The sequence below is a fragment of the Planococcus citri genome, chromosome 4, assembly GCF_950023065.1.
Source record: "Planococcus citri chromosome 4, ihPlaCitr1.1, whole genome shotgun sequence".
Lineage (NCBI taxonomy): Eukaryota > Metazoa > Arthropoda > Insecta > Hemiptera > Pseudococcidae > Planococcus > Planococcus citri.
In genome coordinates this window covers 34,209,327-34,225,270 of record NC_088680.1, presented here as the reverse complement: position 1 = coordinate 34,225,270, position 15,944 = coordinate 34,209,327, and the positions used below count along the sequence as shown (strand labels likewise).

Genomic DNA, 15,944 nt, shown 5'->3' with positions numbered 1-15,944 from the left:
GAAAAATAGGCATACAAGCTAAATTTATTCGCTCTAGTGTGTAGAACAAGAATCAATCAAAATTGCTTTCAACATGAATAGCGAGCGGATATGCAATTGAGACCTGACTAAAATCCTTGAATTCAAAAAACACTTCTTTAAACATTTTTAAAAACAAAATCGACTGAATTTCTCTTTGCATCACGTTTTTGGAATTCTGCTGGATCGTGAACACAGAATGAAAAATGAAACTTTTCATGAGTAGGTATCGTGTTCCAAAAGAAGCACAAAACATATTATTAATAGGTGTGGTTTGGTTTTAAATTAATTGATTCATGACTTTTGTGGTTTTTCACCAAATTCTGGGGGGGGGGCGGTGTAAAAAAAACTAGAGGAAGAAAAAAAACTGGGCATTCACTCCAAGTCCAAAAGGTATAAAAGATTTTCAATTCATACTCACGTACTGTTTTCAATGTTGACTGGAATTAATTTAGGTATAGGTGGGTGGACTACCATATTACTAATGAGTGACATTCGGCACCTTTATAAAAATTCATTAAAAACTACAGTACAATCTTACAACGATTTATGGGTCTCAATACCTTTCCGAACTTAAAACCGAAAACACATAAATTTCGTCGTAGGATTCGGATATCGATTTCCATTCGAGGTAATTCATCACGTCGACGTTCAATTTAACGTTGGTCCGAAAATTCTTCACATTTGAAAGAGATCTTCACTCGAAGTGAAAAAAGTCACGCTACTTCGGGTGAAATTTTTTCCCAGGTTGAATTTGAAGCGAGTTTTCTATATACTGTTTTGTTTTAGGAGAGAAAATTTTATTTGAGGCTAGAGGAAAAAATACAAAAATATTCAAAACGATTTTCAAACTTTTTTTAATGGAAACAACAACGAATCATAATTTTAAAGTAGGAATTGCGAATTTTTTCTCCGTTAGGTATTGTAAATTTAGTCATTGACTGAATCTCAATGTATCAACGCCCAAAGTCACCTGTATCGAGTTCCAACCACCTTTAAAAATGATATTTTATTAGATATAGCAACGTGATAAATAATTTAATCAAGTCGCCTAATTCGAGTTTTAAAAGGCAGATGCTATGGTATGGTATGTACAACAACACACCACGTACGTAAGTATATAGGTACCTATCTAGTATAAAACTTGAGGTGAAAATTTCAACACACCTCAGCGCGTTTACGTCAGGCGATAAAAAGCGAAGAAACCAAAACCTACAGGGGGCCAATGTTAAATTTTTACTAGCTTCGAAATCTACAATAACAAGGGTGAAAATTGCGTGAAAATAATGCGGAATAATAGGCATACTAAAGAAAGGCATGATTGCTCAATGAAAACATATCAAAAGCGTTTTAACGTAGGGTAACAACTTTTAAGAGCTTTCGTATACATATATATCGTGATAAAATATTTAAAACCTCGGCCTTTTTTTCACTCTGTCGACTTATACCACGCCTAGACACGCCCATGTAATCGATGCCCTCGCTCAAAAGCCCCGTACGATCCGACCAATAGCGTCGAATTGCCACCTAAGTAAATCTGCGACGTTAGCCAATCGCAGAACACGTAATAATCCCCGATGACTGCTAGAACGTGTAATCCCTGCAGCTTAACAAATTGTGCGGTTTATCTCGCCGTATACCAGAAAATGAGAAAAAGGAAAAAATCATGGAGGGAGATACTAAACTCTAAACTTTCAAATTATTAGAAAAATCTGCTTGCCATTACAGTAAAAAGATTATTAGATAAAGACTTGCGAGCATATGTGATGTGTGTTTATGGTGGTGTTTTGCGAGAATACTTTTTCGAATTTTTGCGCGTATTTTGAACAGTTACAGTTAAGTTAGTCACAGATATGCTGATGTGGCGTTAGCCGATGGGACAACGAGGAAATAATAAGCCGTAAGTATCAAATAATCTTTTTGTAATTTAAATTGTATATAAGTAAGTTGGTACTGTTTGTGAAAGAAATTGAAAGTAAACAGTTTAAGTATACCTATAGGTAAGAGAGAATATCTGCAGGTGTTGAAAATCGATTCAATATTGTTCCCTAGTAATTTTCTAAATTGAGTGCAAGAAGTGTAATAGGTAATGTACTTCCACGTATCCTACCTACATACCTATGCCTACTATCTACCTAACAATCTCGATTTTGCTAATACAAAATTACTGAAAACGGGCCAGACCTGAAATGGAAATGTGAAAACCTTTATTGCGTCCCACGATCTGTGAATTGAAATACCTAATGCCCGAAGTCAGTTCTATCAATACCCACGAATTTAAATCTCACGCAGGAATCTAACTATTTGACCACCTCACAAAAAAAAATATGCTTTTGGGGAGAAAAAAAAACTTGATTCTTCACATAGGTAAACTTTTTTAATATTTCTAATTCAAAAACTAAACCTTATTACATTACGATTTTGAGTTCGTTATAAGTATTCTAAAATCCCAAAGGTCTGAATTACTCAAAATAGTAATTTTTCAAATTTATATAGGTACGTGAAAAGAACAAAACAAATTAAAGACTTATGAATTTGACCTGCGAGAAATTCTTTCAAGAAATCACATTTCAATGCTTCCGAAGAATAATATCGCTTCTACGAGTATCACTTTCTATAAATAAAATGAAGTACTGGCTTTTGGAGAAAAAATTATGTCCTTAGATATACCTACGTCGCATATACTTCCGAGCTAAATTATGTTGCAGCAAATGTTCACAAAATTATACAGTAAATACCCAGGTACATATTACTTTATTTTCATTCCTAGGCTTAGAGAGAACTTTCAAGGAATAACGAGACCAAAAATTTCATCTTGTACAGAAATCGTTATCTCTCAAAATGTTCACTGAAACAGAATGAATAATTATAGGTCTAAAAATTTTAGACTGTTTATGCCGTGCATGGAAAATCAGTTGATGAAAAATATGAACATGAAAATTACAAGATTATCTTCTAGGATTTCAGAACAAAATAATTGGGTGGAAGGGAGAAAATGAGAATACCTAGGTACACCTGTTCTGAGCAGTCTAAATTCATTTTTCAACATTTTTTTCAATTTTCATGATATCGAGTACCTAGGTACATAAGTATAAAGAAAATAAGTACATTTAAAGAGGGAGGTTTTGCGATATTTTATTTCCTGTGAGTGATTCTTATTAGCCTGTCCTGAATCTATAAGCAGTGCTGATATACCAGGCTGCAAAATTGTTCATGGGCAAAGAACTTTATAATCAGAAAGTTATGGAAAAGTAAACAGAAAGAAAAGAAAGGAGTGACTTTTCCAGAAAAATTATAAACTTTCACAGCCAGCCATGTCAGTATAAACTACAATGTACCTACTTCATTGTCTCATACTTAAATAATTATCTATTTTTGTACTTTTTCTGTAATCAGACCGTAATCCGTAATTTGCGATCCGCAGACCACATATGTACCAGTATTAAACACTTACTTAACACTGCTTTATTTTTCAATAAGAAAAAACACATTTTACTTCATAATTATTAATTAAGTAGATCTATGTAGATTGAGTGGTTCAGAGTTGACACATTGTCAATTGAGTTTGTTTTTATGCATTTTCACATTTTTCAAAAAACAGTTTTTCAATACCTATCAAGTAATACTTACCTCGTTTTTTCTTTCAAACTGACGGATTTCCTTCTATAAATTTTCAGAAATACCTATTCAATTTAATTGAAAAAAAAATTATTCTGCTTGCGAAAGCAGAGAACCATTTCCTTAAAAATCACTACCGAAAAAAAAATAATGACGTCGATCAGGTGCGTAATAGGATGGTCCATCTTTGACTTCTTTTTGGAAAGTTGGAGGGAGGATCCGAAAAAAAGATGCGAGGGACTTCAAAAGACCGTTGAAAAAATTATTGGTACCCAACTTTTACTATAAATTTTCAACTTGGGTTTCAAAAATGTAACATTTAGATTGAAAATAAAATTTAAAAAAACAAATTTTTTGAAAAAAAATCTTTGGTCATAATAAGTAATTGATCATTATATCCACTTGGAAGTAAAGAAACCCGTTTTTGGAATTTTTTCACTAAGTATTTCAAGTTATTTTACAAAGTTTGAAATAGGTCCAACATATCGTATCATTTTTGTAAGTCATGCAAAACCCCTGCAAAGCTGGAAAAATCAAAAACTATTTTCAAACTTTCAAGTAGATATAGGTAACTTGTATGAACAGCAATGGTATCACAAAGAAAATTTAGAAAAAAGGTGTTCTTCAGATGTTAACTTTGAAATTTGAAACCCCAGCAGAAAAGTAAAGGTAAAAGTTAGAGATCCAAATTTTTCCCACTGTTTTTTGAAGTCTCCCACAACTTTTTTCGAATCCCTACTCCAATTTTTCAACAAAAAAAAAGTCAAAGACGTCCCACCATGGTGCATAATTTCTGAACAGTTTCTATTTGTATAGTCTACAGCATCAAAGCATTTTTTAATTGTATTTTTGAAATCACTTCTAAAACATACGTACAAAAAAAGCTTGGCGGATATGCACCGAATGGGGGACTATCAAAATTGTAAACCCCCATTCCCATAGAATCTTTATCCTCCTAGTCAACTTGACAAGAAAAAAACTAAGTAGGTACCAATTTTGCCGAATTAAATTACGAGTTTTAAGATGATATTTTGCCAATTGAAGCATGTGTTTCCAAAACGCACCAAGTCCATTTTCAAAGATTCTGAGGTTGCAAGGCCATCTAGCATGAAGTTGCGGCCCAAAATGGCTGATTTTTTGATATGTTGTGCCTAAAGGTCTTGGCTACAACATATCAAAAAATCAGCCAATTTGAGCCATTTCATACGTTTCCAAATTGTACCAAGTACCATGAATTTCTTATCAATATTTTTTTGGACTTGGTGCGTTTTGGAAACACATGCTTCAATTGATTAATATTATTATTCACATTAAAAAATTATTAATTTTCCATTTTGAATTTATGGAAGTTTCAAACAAGGATTTTTTTTAGATTAATTAGTGATAAGAATTGGGCCGAGCGAAACAAGAGCAAAAGCTTGCAAAAATTCGGGTTTCGAAAAGTAAAAAGCTATTTTTTTTTATCCAAAATTTTACAATTTGAATGATGAGTTAGTATAAATTTAAATTTTGAAAATGAAAAGTAACCGATCCGAGAGTGAAGCGAGGGCAAAAGCTTGTTTCGATAAATGAAAAACGGTGTTTTCTCAGGCGAAAGACGCGTTTTTTGGCTTAAACATTTCTTAAAGTTTGAATATGTGTAGATATACCTACTCGTACTTTTTTAAGAGTTCAATTTGAGAAAAATTACGCAGGTGACCAAGCGAAGCGAGGGAAAAAGCATTCAAGAATTCGTTATTTTGAGAGATAAAAAAAAAAATTATTTAATAATGAGTCTATTTTTTGACTCTACAATTTTAGAATTTGAATATTAGGTACCTATTTAAAAATTTCAATTTTGAAATAAAACTTACTTTCCTTTATTTTGAAAAAAAAAGAAAATCGGAACAAAAGTGCTTTTTAGCTTTGACCAAAGTTTTTCTACTTAATGTTGCTTACTTACTTAATTATTTATGAAAAAAATGTCATTCGTTTCCTTTGTCGGAAATAAAGGATTTGTGCTTTTTCAAAACTTTAATTTTCCGACAAAATATGTATACAGATATCTACTTCTTTAAAAGTTTAATTTTTTTGTGATTTGGCCAATTGGGCAGGGTACCCTGTAGTTACACGCTTCAACGCAATTCAAATTCCGCAATAACTTATGGAAACTTGGATGAACCTCCAAAGGGTTGAATGACCATGCCATTTTAAGTTTTTTCTGTTGGTTAATCTTTCTTTCATAGGTACCTACAAATATTTCAAGATGGTGTTGCTATTGTTATAGGTAGGTGTTACATTTTGGCCTGTATTTTCCATTACAAAATCCAATTTTCCAACCCAATATAACCGGTACTCCAAATTTTTGTGTTTCTAATTTCCGACTCTCGATTTTCGTCAGCCGGTCATCTGAAAAAAAAAATCAACTATCAGTAGACCTAATACCTGATTATTGAATTTGAAAAATCAAAAATCCAGTTCTGTATGCTACTGGGGTCCGACGGATTGTTCAATTTTACTGCACACAGATGCAAGCATTTGTAGCAGCTGAAAAAAATGTACAAGTACATACCTAACTATACCTGTTAGGTACATATTAAAAAGTTGAAATTCTCTACCCATTGAACGCATTCATCTGAATTTTGAGTGATATTATCTATGCGAAAAATAAACAGAAGTTTCGTACGAATTTTGAATATAATGTAGATAGTTATTAACCTAATGTTTTGAAATTTGAATTTTAAAAACTAGTATTGCCTGGGTACATATTTTAAATTTTTCTCATTTTAATACCTATAAATTTACAAATAGGTAGGTAAAAAATAACAAAATGACCACGGCTTTTACTTATTCTAAAAATTTTACATTTTTGTCAGTTACAGCTTGGCAACAATAATTTCCATTAAAATTTTACTCTTCTCTCTATTACCTAATTACCCTTCATCTCTATTAGAAATTATGGAGGTATGCTTTTGAAATTTGTACTTTAAAAATAACCAGTAGATATCGCTCTAATTTTAATTTTTCTCATTTTAATAAAAATATACAGATAGGTAGGTGAACTAAGTATAACGAATAACCGCATGGATTTTTATTTAAAAAATTTGACTACCTTTATAATTGAATTTAAAAAATGAATTATTAAAACTAAAATGAAAAAAATTATAAAATAATCAATCAGTATTATAAATAGGTATTTATTTACATAGGTACCTAGATGGTATAAAAAAAAATCATGATCAAAATTCAGGGCGTAGTAAAACAAAAACATGATCTGAATTTCAGCGAAAATATTACAGGTTATAAGTTTACTTTGAGTGAGAGACTTATTAGAAAAATTTTGAGTACAGAAAAAACCGAAATGTAATCAAATCAAATCCAAATAACGAAAAATTGAAAAAAAAACAAAACGAAAAATGCACTAGGTATAACAATTTTAGGATAGGTATACCTATAGGTAGTAGGTAGATATTATACAGACCTTTTAACCGCAATAAAAAGTTTGAAAGGCATGATTTAGAATTTCAGTAGGTACCTAACTGTTTTTTCTTCGTCACAATTTTTCTGACATTTAAATTGAATAAACTGCTGGAATTGACGATGAAAAAGCATACTGTATAGGCAGTTGAAAACTTTTCAAGAAATTCGTTATGCAAAGGTTCTAAAACCTAATTTCCAAAACTGTAAAAATTTTTGGTAGCGTCACGTCTTTTTTATTTTACATTTTCTGAAAATCAAAATTACAAGTAATAGGCAACTAACTTAATTTTTTCATTGGTAGGTATGTAGTTGAGTTTTATCAAAACCATGCATTTCAAATATTTTCCGACTAGACAAGTAATTCGATGAAAATATTCGTTTGTACATTTGCAAAAGTAGGGCCACAAAAAACATGAAATAACACAAATAGAGGCAAGTGCACTGTCATCGCGAACCTAAACATTTTCAATCATTAAAACCCACGCCACTTGATGTTTAGAGATTCCTCCTCTTCACCATATGATCCATCACGAACCCTCGAGACCTCGACTATAAAAAGTAATTCATCAAATAATTCAAATCATATCAATATCCACTCAATAAAATCAAAACAATCAATTTACGATGGTTCCGTGTCGGTGCAGATTCGCCTACAAATACTGGTATGTTCCCCCTTTCAAATAACCAGCTAATGATTCGCGCAACCCCTTCGCACGGCCGGGTGCAGATGTACGAAGTATAATAAACAATTGTATGTAGATTGTTAACTCTTTAACACTTCAGCGTGTTAAAAATAGGATGTTATAATTGAATAATAAACAGATAACACTGTACGATTAGAAGTAGATACTCGTACTACCTACATGTTTCTTTTACGCGGGACACTTGATCCCAAGAGTGTCGTTAAAGTAGGATTTAGGCTTAGTTTATTTCAAAGTACGATACTGAAATGAGTTTTTTAAAAATTCAAGCAGATTAAAATTGCAACAGAACATCACCCAACTGATTGAATCTTATTTTTTAGGGAGTGTTCTGGATGGTGTTACAGACTTGAAACAAATTCATCAAACACTGAAATTTGGTCGAGATTTTTAAAAATTTATTACCTACTGTAGATACCTAATTTTTTTTTGGAAATGATTTTTCAATTAGTAATAATTTCTTGCAGTGCTGTAGAAATAACGCCATTTTTTTAAACAAAAGCTACGACGTAAAGCATCCTTCAAATTCATAAGAGGTATATAACTAATGAATTGATACAACAAAATTGGTCAAACTTTCCAATCCTCTACATAAAATTCATATTCGTTATTTTTTTTATAAAACAATTTCTTTTCAGACAGTTACCCAGAAGTAGCTCTTGTTTGCTTTTCTTTTTGAATGGTTATTTGCCACTTCAATTCAGCAATCAAGCAATACACTCCCGTATCATTTTCAAAAAAAAAAACGTAGGTAGGTACCTAAGGATATAGGATGATACCCTCTCGTATACTTTGTGTACTTAAATACAAAATAAGGTTTACGATAAATCAATCTGCAATTCTCTCAGAAAAATTCCAAACTAGGTAGCTTCAAGAGGAAACATGATGCAACGATGCAACCCTAAATCTTCCAGTGAAATGATAACAACAACTTTCTCACTTCACCTTACCTATTTTATTTCACAGAAAATTCCAATTAGGTACCTACTTGATTAAACACGTTAATCTTTTAATTTTACAGAAATGGACACAGAAATACACAAATCTATGAGCTCGAATCCTAATTCTACGTTTTGTTCGAAAGAAAATTACCGAGATTCAAAAATGATGAGCAATTCTTCCGTTTATTCTTGTCCGGAAAAACAATGGGATGAAGATAAAACAGAAATGGCGACAGCTACTTCATCAACACCGAAAGGTATGAGAATAAGATGAAAATGCTCAGATTTTTGTTTCTCACTAGTAAACTAGAATTTATAATACCTGTCCAGTTACGCATCATTAGAAATAAGACTTAAGTAGATACCCGTAATATTTTTCACGCGAGCAGTCTTGAGAAAAACTCAAAAAAAAAAATGAAACTCAAATAAACCCATTCAGGAAGAATGTATACTTATTAAGGCGGAACTGAGAAAGAATTAATTGGATTTTGACTACATTTCGTAAGACCTTCATTTGAGTTGAAAGTCGCCCGGAAAAATTTAATCTTGGGGTACGCTTGGAGAAGAAATATGGCCAGGCTCTCAAAAAATTGCACTTTGAATCCAAGACTGCTTTAAAAGTTGTATTGAGTTATTGAAAAAATGGAAATTGCCACTCAGTAGAGTTCTGCTCACCCTCTGATGTAGGGGCTATGGTTGAATCTCACTGCGATGTAAGCTCGACTATAAAGCAAGGAGAGACGAAACAAAGCATTATTTTTGGGAAGGTGTCAATCAAAAACTTTGCCGATTGATATGAGAAAGAAATGCAAATTTGCCGAATAAAAAGATGAGTTTTATAATGCGAAATAAAAGGCGAGAAAGCCAATTTTGCCAATTGATATAATATGTAGGTAGGTAGTTATAGGTAAATAATTTATTTACTAATTAGGTGAAGTACATATATTCATAGCCTATTATGACTTAGGTATGAAACATTTTCGTTTCCGTTTTTCAATTTTTGGAGGCCTCAAACATAGAATTTTTTCATTTTATAAAGTGAGGGTAAAAGCTCTTGAAAATTTCTATTTTGATGAGTGAAAGAACATTGTTTTTTTTTATGAGAGGAAGTTGATTTTTTTGGCTTATTTTAAAATTTGAATGTTTTTTTTTTTAGAAATTTCAGTTCTGAAAAAGAACAGCAAAAATTCCCGAACAAAGTGAGGGGAAAAAACCCGAAATTTTGCTCGTATTTTGAGAAGTAAAAAACATTTTTTTTCCATATGAGGAGTTTATTTTTGAATTTGAATACTTAATCGATTTTTAGAAAAATTTTGATTTTGAAAAAGAAAAAATCAACAGCTGAAGTTTTCGAAAAATTTATAATTCAAGTAAAGGTACCTCAAAAATTATTATTTTCTTGCAAGAAGTCAGCTCGCAAAGAACATACCCCGTTAAAAAGTAATTGGCCATGAGCAGGAATTTTGAAGTCATCTACTTAGTAAAAGTTGAATGGTGCAAAACTTTTGTGAGATTTAGCTTTGATGTTTTTTTTCAATCAATTTTTTTCAACCCATCATATAAAATTTTTCCACCTATCATAAACAAAGAGAGAACTGAGGAGCTTGGAATCAAAACTCACTTTTGACACCAAAAATCGATATGCGTTTTTTTGCAGATTCGGATACTTCTTCAATGTCTCTATCCCCCTACAGAATCCGTTTTTCCGAATTCGGCCCTAGTTCTTCACAATTTCGTGTTAAAAAGTGCCCTTGGAGTCAAAACTCACTTTTGCCAGTGGCAAAAGTGAGTTTTGACTCCAAGCTATAAAAAAAACTGTATTTTCAAGGTCGCATGGCAGTCTACAAAGCCAAAATGATTCAATTGCAACTTCGGATGCATTTTCTGATAGTGAAAATAGCGAAAATGGTAGTTTTGAATTTGGAAGTTATGCAACTGAGGAGGTAAAAAATTGGATGTATTGAGCGCTCAAAACTTTTAAAGCTCTCTGGAGGCGGAACAAAATACTCTACAGAAAAATGAAGTCGAAGAAAATTGTAGAGAATTAAATTTCCAATCGACATAATGTCGTTAGTTTTTTTCTAGGGTGCTTAGTTTCCTATATATTTGCAAAAGAAAGTATAATCATTGGAAAAATTCAGCGCTCAAAACTTTTAAAGCTGTCTGGAGACGGAACGAAGCATTCTACAGAAAAATTAAATCGAGGAAAATTGTAGAGAATTAAATTTCCAATCGACACAATGTCGTTAGTTTTCTTCTAGGAGGCTTATTTTTCGATATATTTGCAAAAGAAAGTAAAATTACCCCACCTTGGAATCAAAACTCACTTTTGCCAAACTTGAAAGCCATACTGCAACGATATGGCAACTTGAAAAAAAAATGTTTCTCATGGAATCCTATTTAGTAGTCTTACTCAAGAGCTCGACACACTTTGCGACGTTTTTTTCATCAACGCACTAGGCGAAATCAGTTATTGTCGATTTTCTCGAAACTTTGTCCGATGGCAAAAGTGAGTTTTGATTCCAAGCTCCTCAACTCTGCAATGCATGTTGTCCATGACAAGAGCTTAAAATTACATACGCGTAAGTAGGTAGAAATTAAAAATTGCCTACACCTCACCTAGGTACATGGGTTCCCGGACATTCGCCCGAATTCAATATTTCGAACGGACATTTCACCAAATACCATAATCCCCGAATCCCGTTCTCCCGAATACTTACCCAAATCCAATTCCCCGAATTCACAAAATTAAAAATTTTAAAGACGCTCTTTTTCAGTAATATTCCAGTGGAAAATAGGTAATTGGATGAGATGTGATCTGGTCAGATCTAGTCCGAACAAAACTGTGATCTAACCAGATTTAATTGAATCCGCTCAAATTTAATTAGATCTATCTGATCAAACGTCTCCGGATACGGTCAATTTTTTGATGTGAATACATACTGACCTTTTTTTTTTTGAAATGAGAGGAACGAGGGGAAAAGAGATTCAAATAAATTCACGCGTTGATGTCAGCATGTAAAAAAGTCCAAAAAGTTCAAAAATTGCAACCCAACTCTCTTTCTTCGGTCTGTAATATTCAAGAGGTAAAAAAATCATAGAAAATTTGAAACTCTGATCGAAATTTTTCTACCACAGTTCTGGCGGAGAAAAGGATAAAAGTGACTATGCGCGTTATTCTTTTCATCAATTTCAATTTTTCAATGAAGCGTGACGCACCCTTTTTTGATTCCGAAAAAATATTTTTTATTTTAAAAGGTCCAATAAAATTATGAGGCAAAAATCAAGCCATAGCTCCACACCCTTTTTTGGAAAATTTTTGATATTCTCAACAACCGGAAAACTTCTGAAAAGCACATTAAGAAACAATGGAAACAATTTTTATGCATTAATCCACAAATTAGGTTCTTAACCTACTCATAATTTGGAAAAGTTTCCAAGTTTTTGGATCAAGTACTTACTTTGGATTTTTAATCAGACAAAAAATTAAAGTTATGAGGAGTAAAGCAAATTCGCTGATCCCGCAAAAAAATTTCACTTAATATGCCTAACTAGGAACCTCCATAAAGTGTCCTCCGGGGATCTGGATGGAAAGTGGTCTCGGTGGTAGCCCTTGGCCCAAGAACCACACCACTGAAATTTTTGCTGCCAGTTTTAAGTTTAGCCCTCACAATAAAATTTTGAGTTTTAAAATTTTCAAAAATCGCTACTCCGACGCTCAGGTTTTTCCCACGGTGATGTCGTGGGAAAATACTGATCCACGCGCTTGCATAAGGGACTTCTTTCATTTCCCCATTATCTAATATTGTAAGCTAAATTTTTCATATTAATCTTTCAAGAATCATTTAAATTTTCATCAAAAATATAAAATTTGAATAGGTACTTAATCTTTGAAAAATACAATATAAAAAATTTAATTGAGAGGGAAAATAAAAAATGCCCCTTGGTCAAGCGCGTGGGTCAAAATTTTCCCACGACAACGCCATGGGAAAAACCCAACCGTCGGGGTAACGTTTTTTTTTAAATTTTACGTTGAGAGCTAAATTCAAAATTGGCAGATGAAATTTTAATGGTGTGGTACTTCGTGCAAGAGCTACCAATAAGACCACTTTCTATCCAAATTCCTGAGGGACACTTCATGAGGTTTCCTAGTAAGTCTCAAAATCGTCAAGAGCATCACTCTCTCTTTTCTTTTCTTCATAAATCAATAATTGGCATCTTTCCTCATTGCAATTTTCTTTCATTGCGCTATGATGCATTTTTCCCGAAACTGCCATCCCGAAATACCTATAGGTAAGTACCTACTTTCAATTAGGATGGTGTAAAATTGAAAATTTCGAAATTATAGACAAGAAAATCGTCCGTTCATACTGTCAGTTTAATTCTATATACGCTCATGTAAGTCAACATAAAATGTTATTACAGATTATTACTCTGATCCAAGTATACGAAGATACCGAACTGCATTTTCTCGCGAGCAATTAATGCGATTAGAACGTGAATTCTACAAGGAAAATTACGTATCACGCCCTCGAAGATGCGAATTAGCCTCAGAACTTAGCCTACCTGAATCAACTATCAAAGTAAGTTGCATGAGAGTATCTTTATACAAAAGCCAACATCATTTTCAGCTAGGTAGGTGCTAGGTACCTATACTGAAACAAAAGCTTCGCTGAATATTCATTCGTAAGACGCATATACCTACTTACAGTAAACCAATGCGAACTTCTGCGCAGAAAGCGTAGGATATTATTATTATATGTAGCAGTTGGAACTCGATCGCAGAAAACATTTCAGCGTAGGATAAAACTTAGGGTAAAGTTTATCAATAACATCGCCAATGAGTATCATCGTAACGCTCTCTAGCATCCCTTCAGTGTATCACAATTTGAAACTCACTGCACCAGCGAACTCTTCGGAAAAATAAACGTACCCATATTTATATATCTTGCACCAACCCTTCGATAGAGTGCGCTATCGAATATCATCCCTTCAAACAAGGATTCATTTTCATTGTACCTACATTCTGTTGTAATCAGTAGTAACAAAACAAATTTTCATTCCAGGTATGGTTTCAAAACAGGCGTATGAAAGAGAAACGGCAAAGAATGTCAATGGGCTGGCCATACAGCATTTACGATTCGAATTTCGCCGCCAGTATTATTCAAGCTGCAGCTGTCGGCGCTGTGAGTAATTTTCCAGAAATATCGGCCATCGCTTCTGTATCCTGTAGATATTCACCTATGGTAGTACCTTCGCAACAAAAATACTTTCCGTATTTATTTCAAAGGCATTTAAACTTGAAACTAGATTCGCCGGAATACGATCAACCTTCTAGGTCTTGCTTGAGACCATCTAATTGTACCAATCAGCCTTTCCTATGTCATCCTACAGCTTTGCAAATGAGCGATTTTCCTACAACTTCGTCGCCCGTCAGCTGTGAAAGCGCCGCCGATACCAGTTGCCGTTGCGGTATTATTAATTGCGTTTCGACGAACAAATCGTCATCTTCTGGGTCCTCGTCCACTGTGCCAGCTGTTGTCGAGAAACCCAAAAATACTAGTTCATTTTTATACCCTTCTAATTTCACCATTAGCCATTTAGAACCGTCTACAACCGGCGAAATGGCGAAAAACGACGAATTTAGTAAAAATGATGTAATTCCGCCGTATAAAGCGTATTTTACGCATCATTGAGGGTAAAATTTTGATACTTGTGTATTTTTTCTTCTGTTTTAATACGACCGACGAATTGTACAAAAGTCATTTTTCCTCGCGCATTTCTTTTTTTGTCTTTTTTTTTTCTTTGAAAAAACGAAAGTATTTTTTATATTACCTATTTATGTATTTACTATTTAGTTTTTATTTTTTGTTGATCTAGGTATTTTTGTTTCATTTTTAATTTCATTTTCAAAGATAAGGTACTTACCTACTTATGTTACAATTTATTCATTTTTTGTTTGTTTTTTTTTTTTTTACTGTTAGCTGAATTTTATACCAAAAATTATGTTTTAATTGGAGCAATCGCGATTACAAATACTTGGGTACTTTTAAAAAAACAACGATATCTACCTATAGCTCAATTCACAGTGGGAAGAGTGTATGATGTATATATATTTTCTAGTCATTCTATGTTCCTAGAATAGTACCTAAATAATTAAGCATCATGACATTTAATACAGAATCAACTAATACCATGGAGTCTACTAACCAAACGACTGCTTATATGGCCACCAAAAATACAAATTTCACTTTCGATCAAATTTTGTATGAGTTTGATGGACACTCAGACAATATTATAATTTATTTGAAAAGTTTCCAAAAAAAATTATCATTATTTAAAAAAAGAAAAATACATACTTTTAACATTTTTTTAGGTTTTTTCACAATAAAAATTGAAAAAAAATGACAGAACAAAGAGTAAAGAAATAGAAAAAGTTGCTCAAAAATTTAGTCCAGAAGAGGTCTAATTTCTCATGTTCAGTAAAAAAAAAATCTCCAAGTGCTCACTTTGGAAATTTTCATACAGCGGGTACGTAGAAATTCGATTAACATACTTATTGTACCTATTGTTGATTATTTTTATAGAATGTTTTGAATTATGAGCTAAGTACAAGCATATTTATTACCTATTTTTATTTTCTGGATTATTAAATACATACATCATGCAAAAAAAAACAAAAAAAAAAACAATGTTAACCTAATCCAATACAGACTCAAGAATGGTATAACAGGTGACGTTTGCCAAATATTAAATTAGAACATACCTTATTACGTTCAGATAACAGGTTTGTTATTACTCAAATTATAGACAAATGAATGATTTTTTTTATTTTGTAAAAATATATGAATGTGAATGATGATATTTATATACCTAAAGTAAATTAATAATGATGACCTCTAGTGTTCCTTTTTATATTTATGTATGAACGCATGGCAGTGATTAAAATTATACACCCTCTTCCACGAAAAGTTGGGCGAACTTCGAAAGTACAAAAGTTACGTAGAACTGCAAAAAAAAAAACTTTTGCACACTCATTTATTAATTATTATAGATATAGAAAAGAATCAGTTCGAGATCCGCGAACTGAATTACTCAAGTGTTAAAAAGGCCGTCTTACAACTACCCACTTTTTTTTTCATTTGCCTCCTACTGCTTTCCATTCAAAACTTTTAACTTTTCCAAATACCCAGTAAAACGTAGATAT

The 15,944-nt window shown here is 32.6% G+C and overlaps 1 protein-coding gene across 1 annotated transcript; it reads left to right on the top strand.

The window, feature by feature from the left end:
• Positions 1-1,638: 1,638 nt before the first annotated feature.
• On the top strand, positions 1,639-15,633 carry LOC135844680 (homeobox protein vab-7-like). The gene is made up of 4 exons (XM_065362991.1): positions 1,639-1,918; positions 8,818-8,994; positions 13,163-13,320; positions 13,804-15,633. The coding sequence occupies exons 2-4, from the start codon at positions 8,820-8,822 to the stop codon at positions 14,431-14,433; spliced, it is 963 nt and encodes a 320-aa protein (XP_065219063.1). The 5' UTR covers positions 1,639-1,918; positions 8,818-8,819; the 3' UTR covers positions 14,434-15,633.
• Positions 15,634-15,944: the final 311 nt, after the last annotated feature.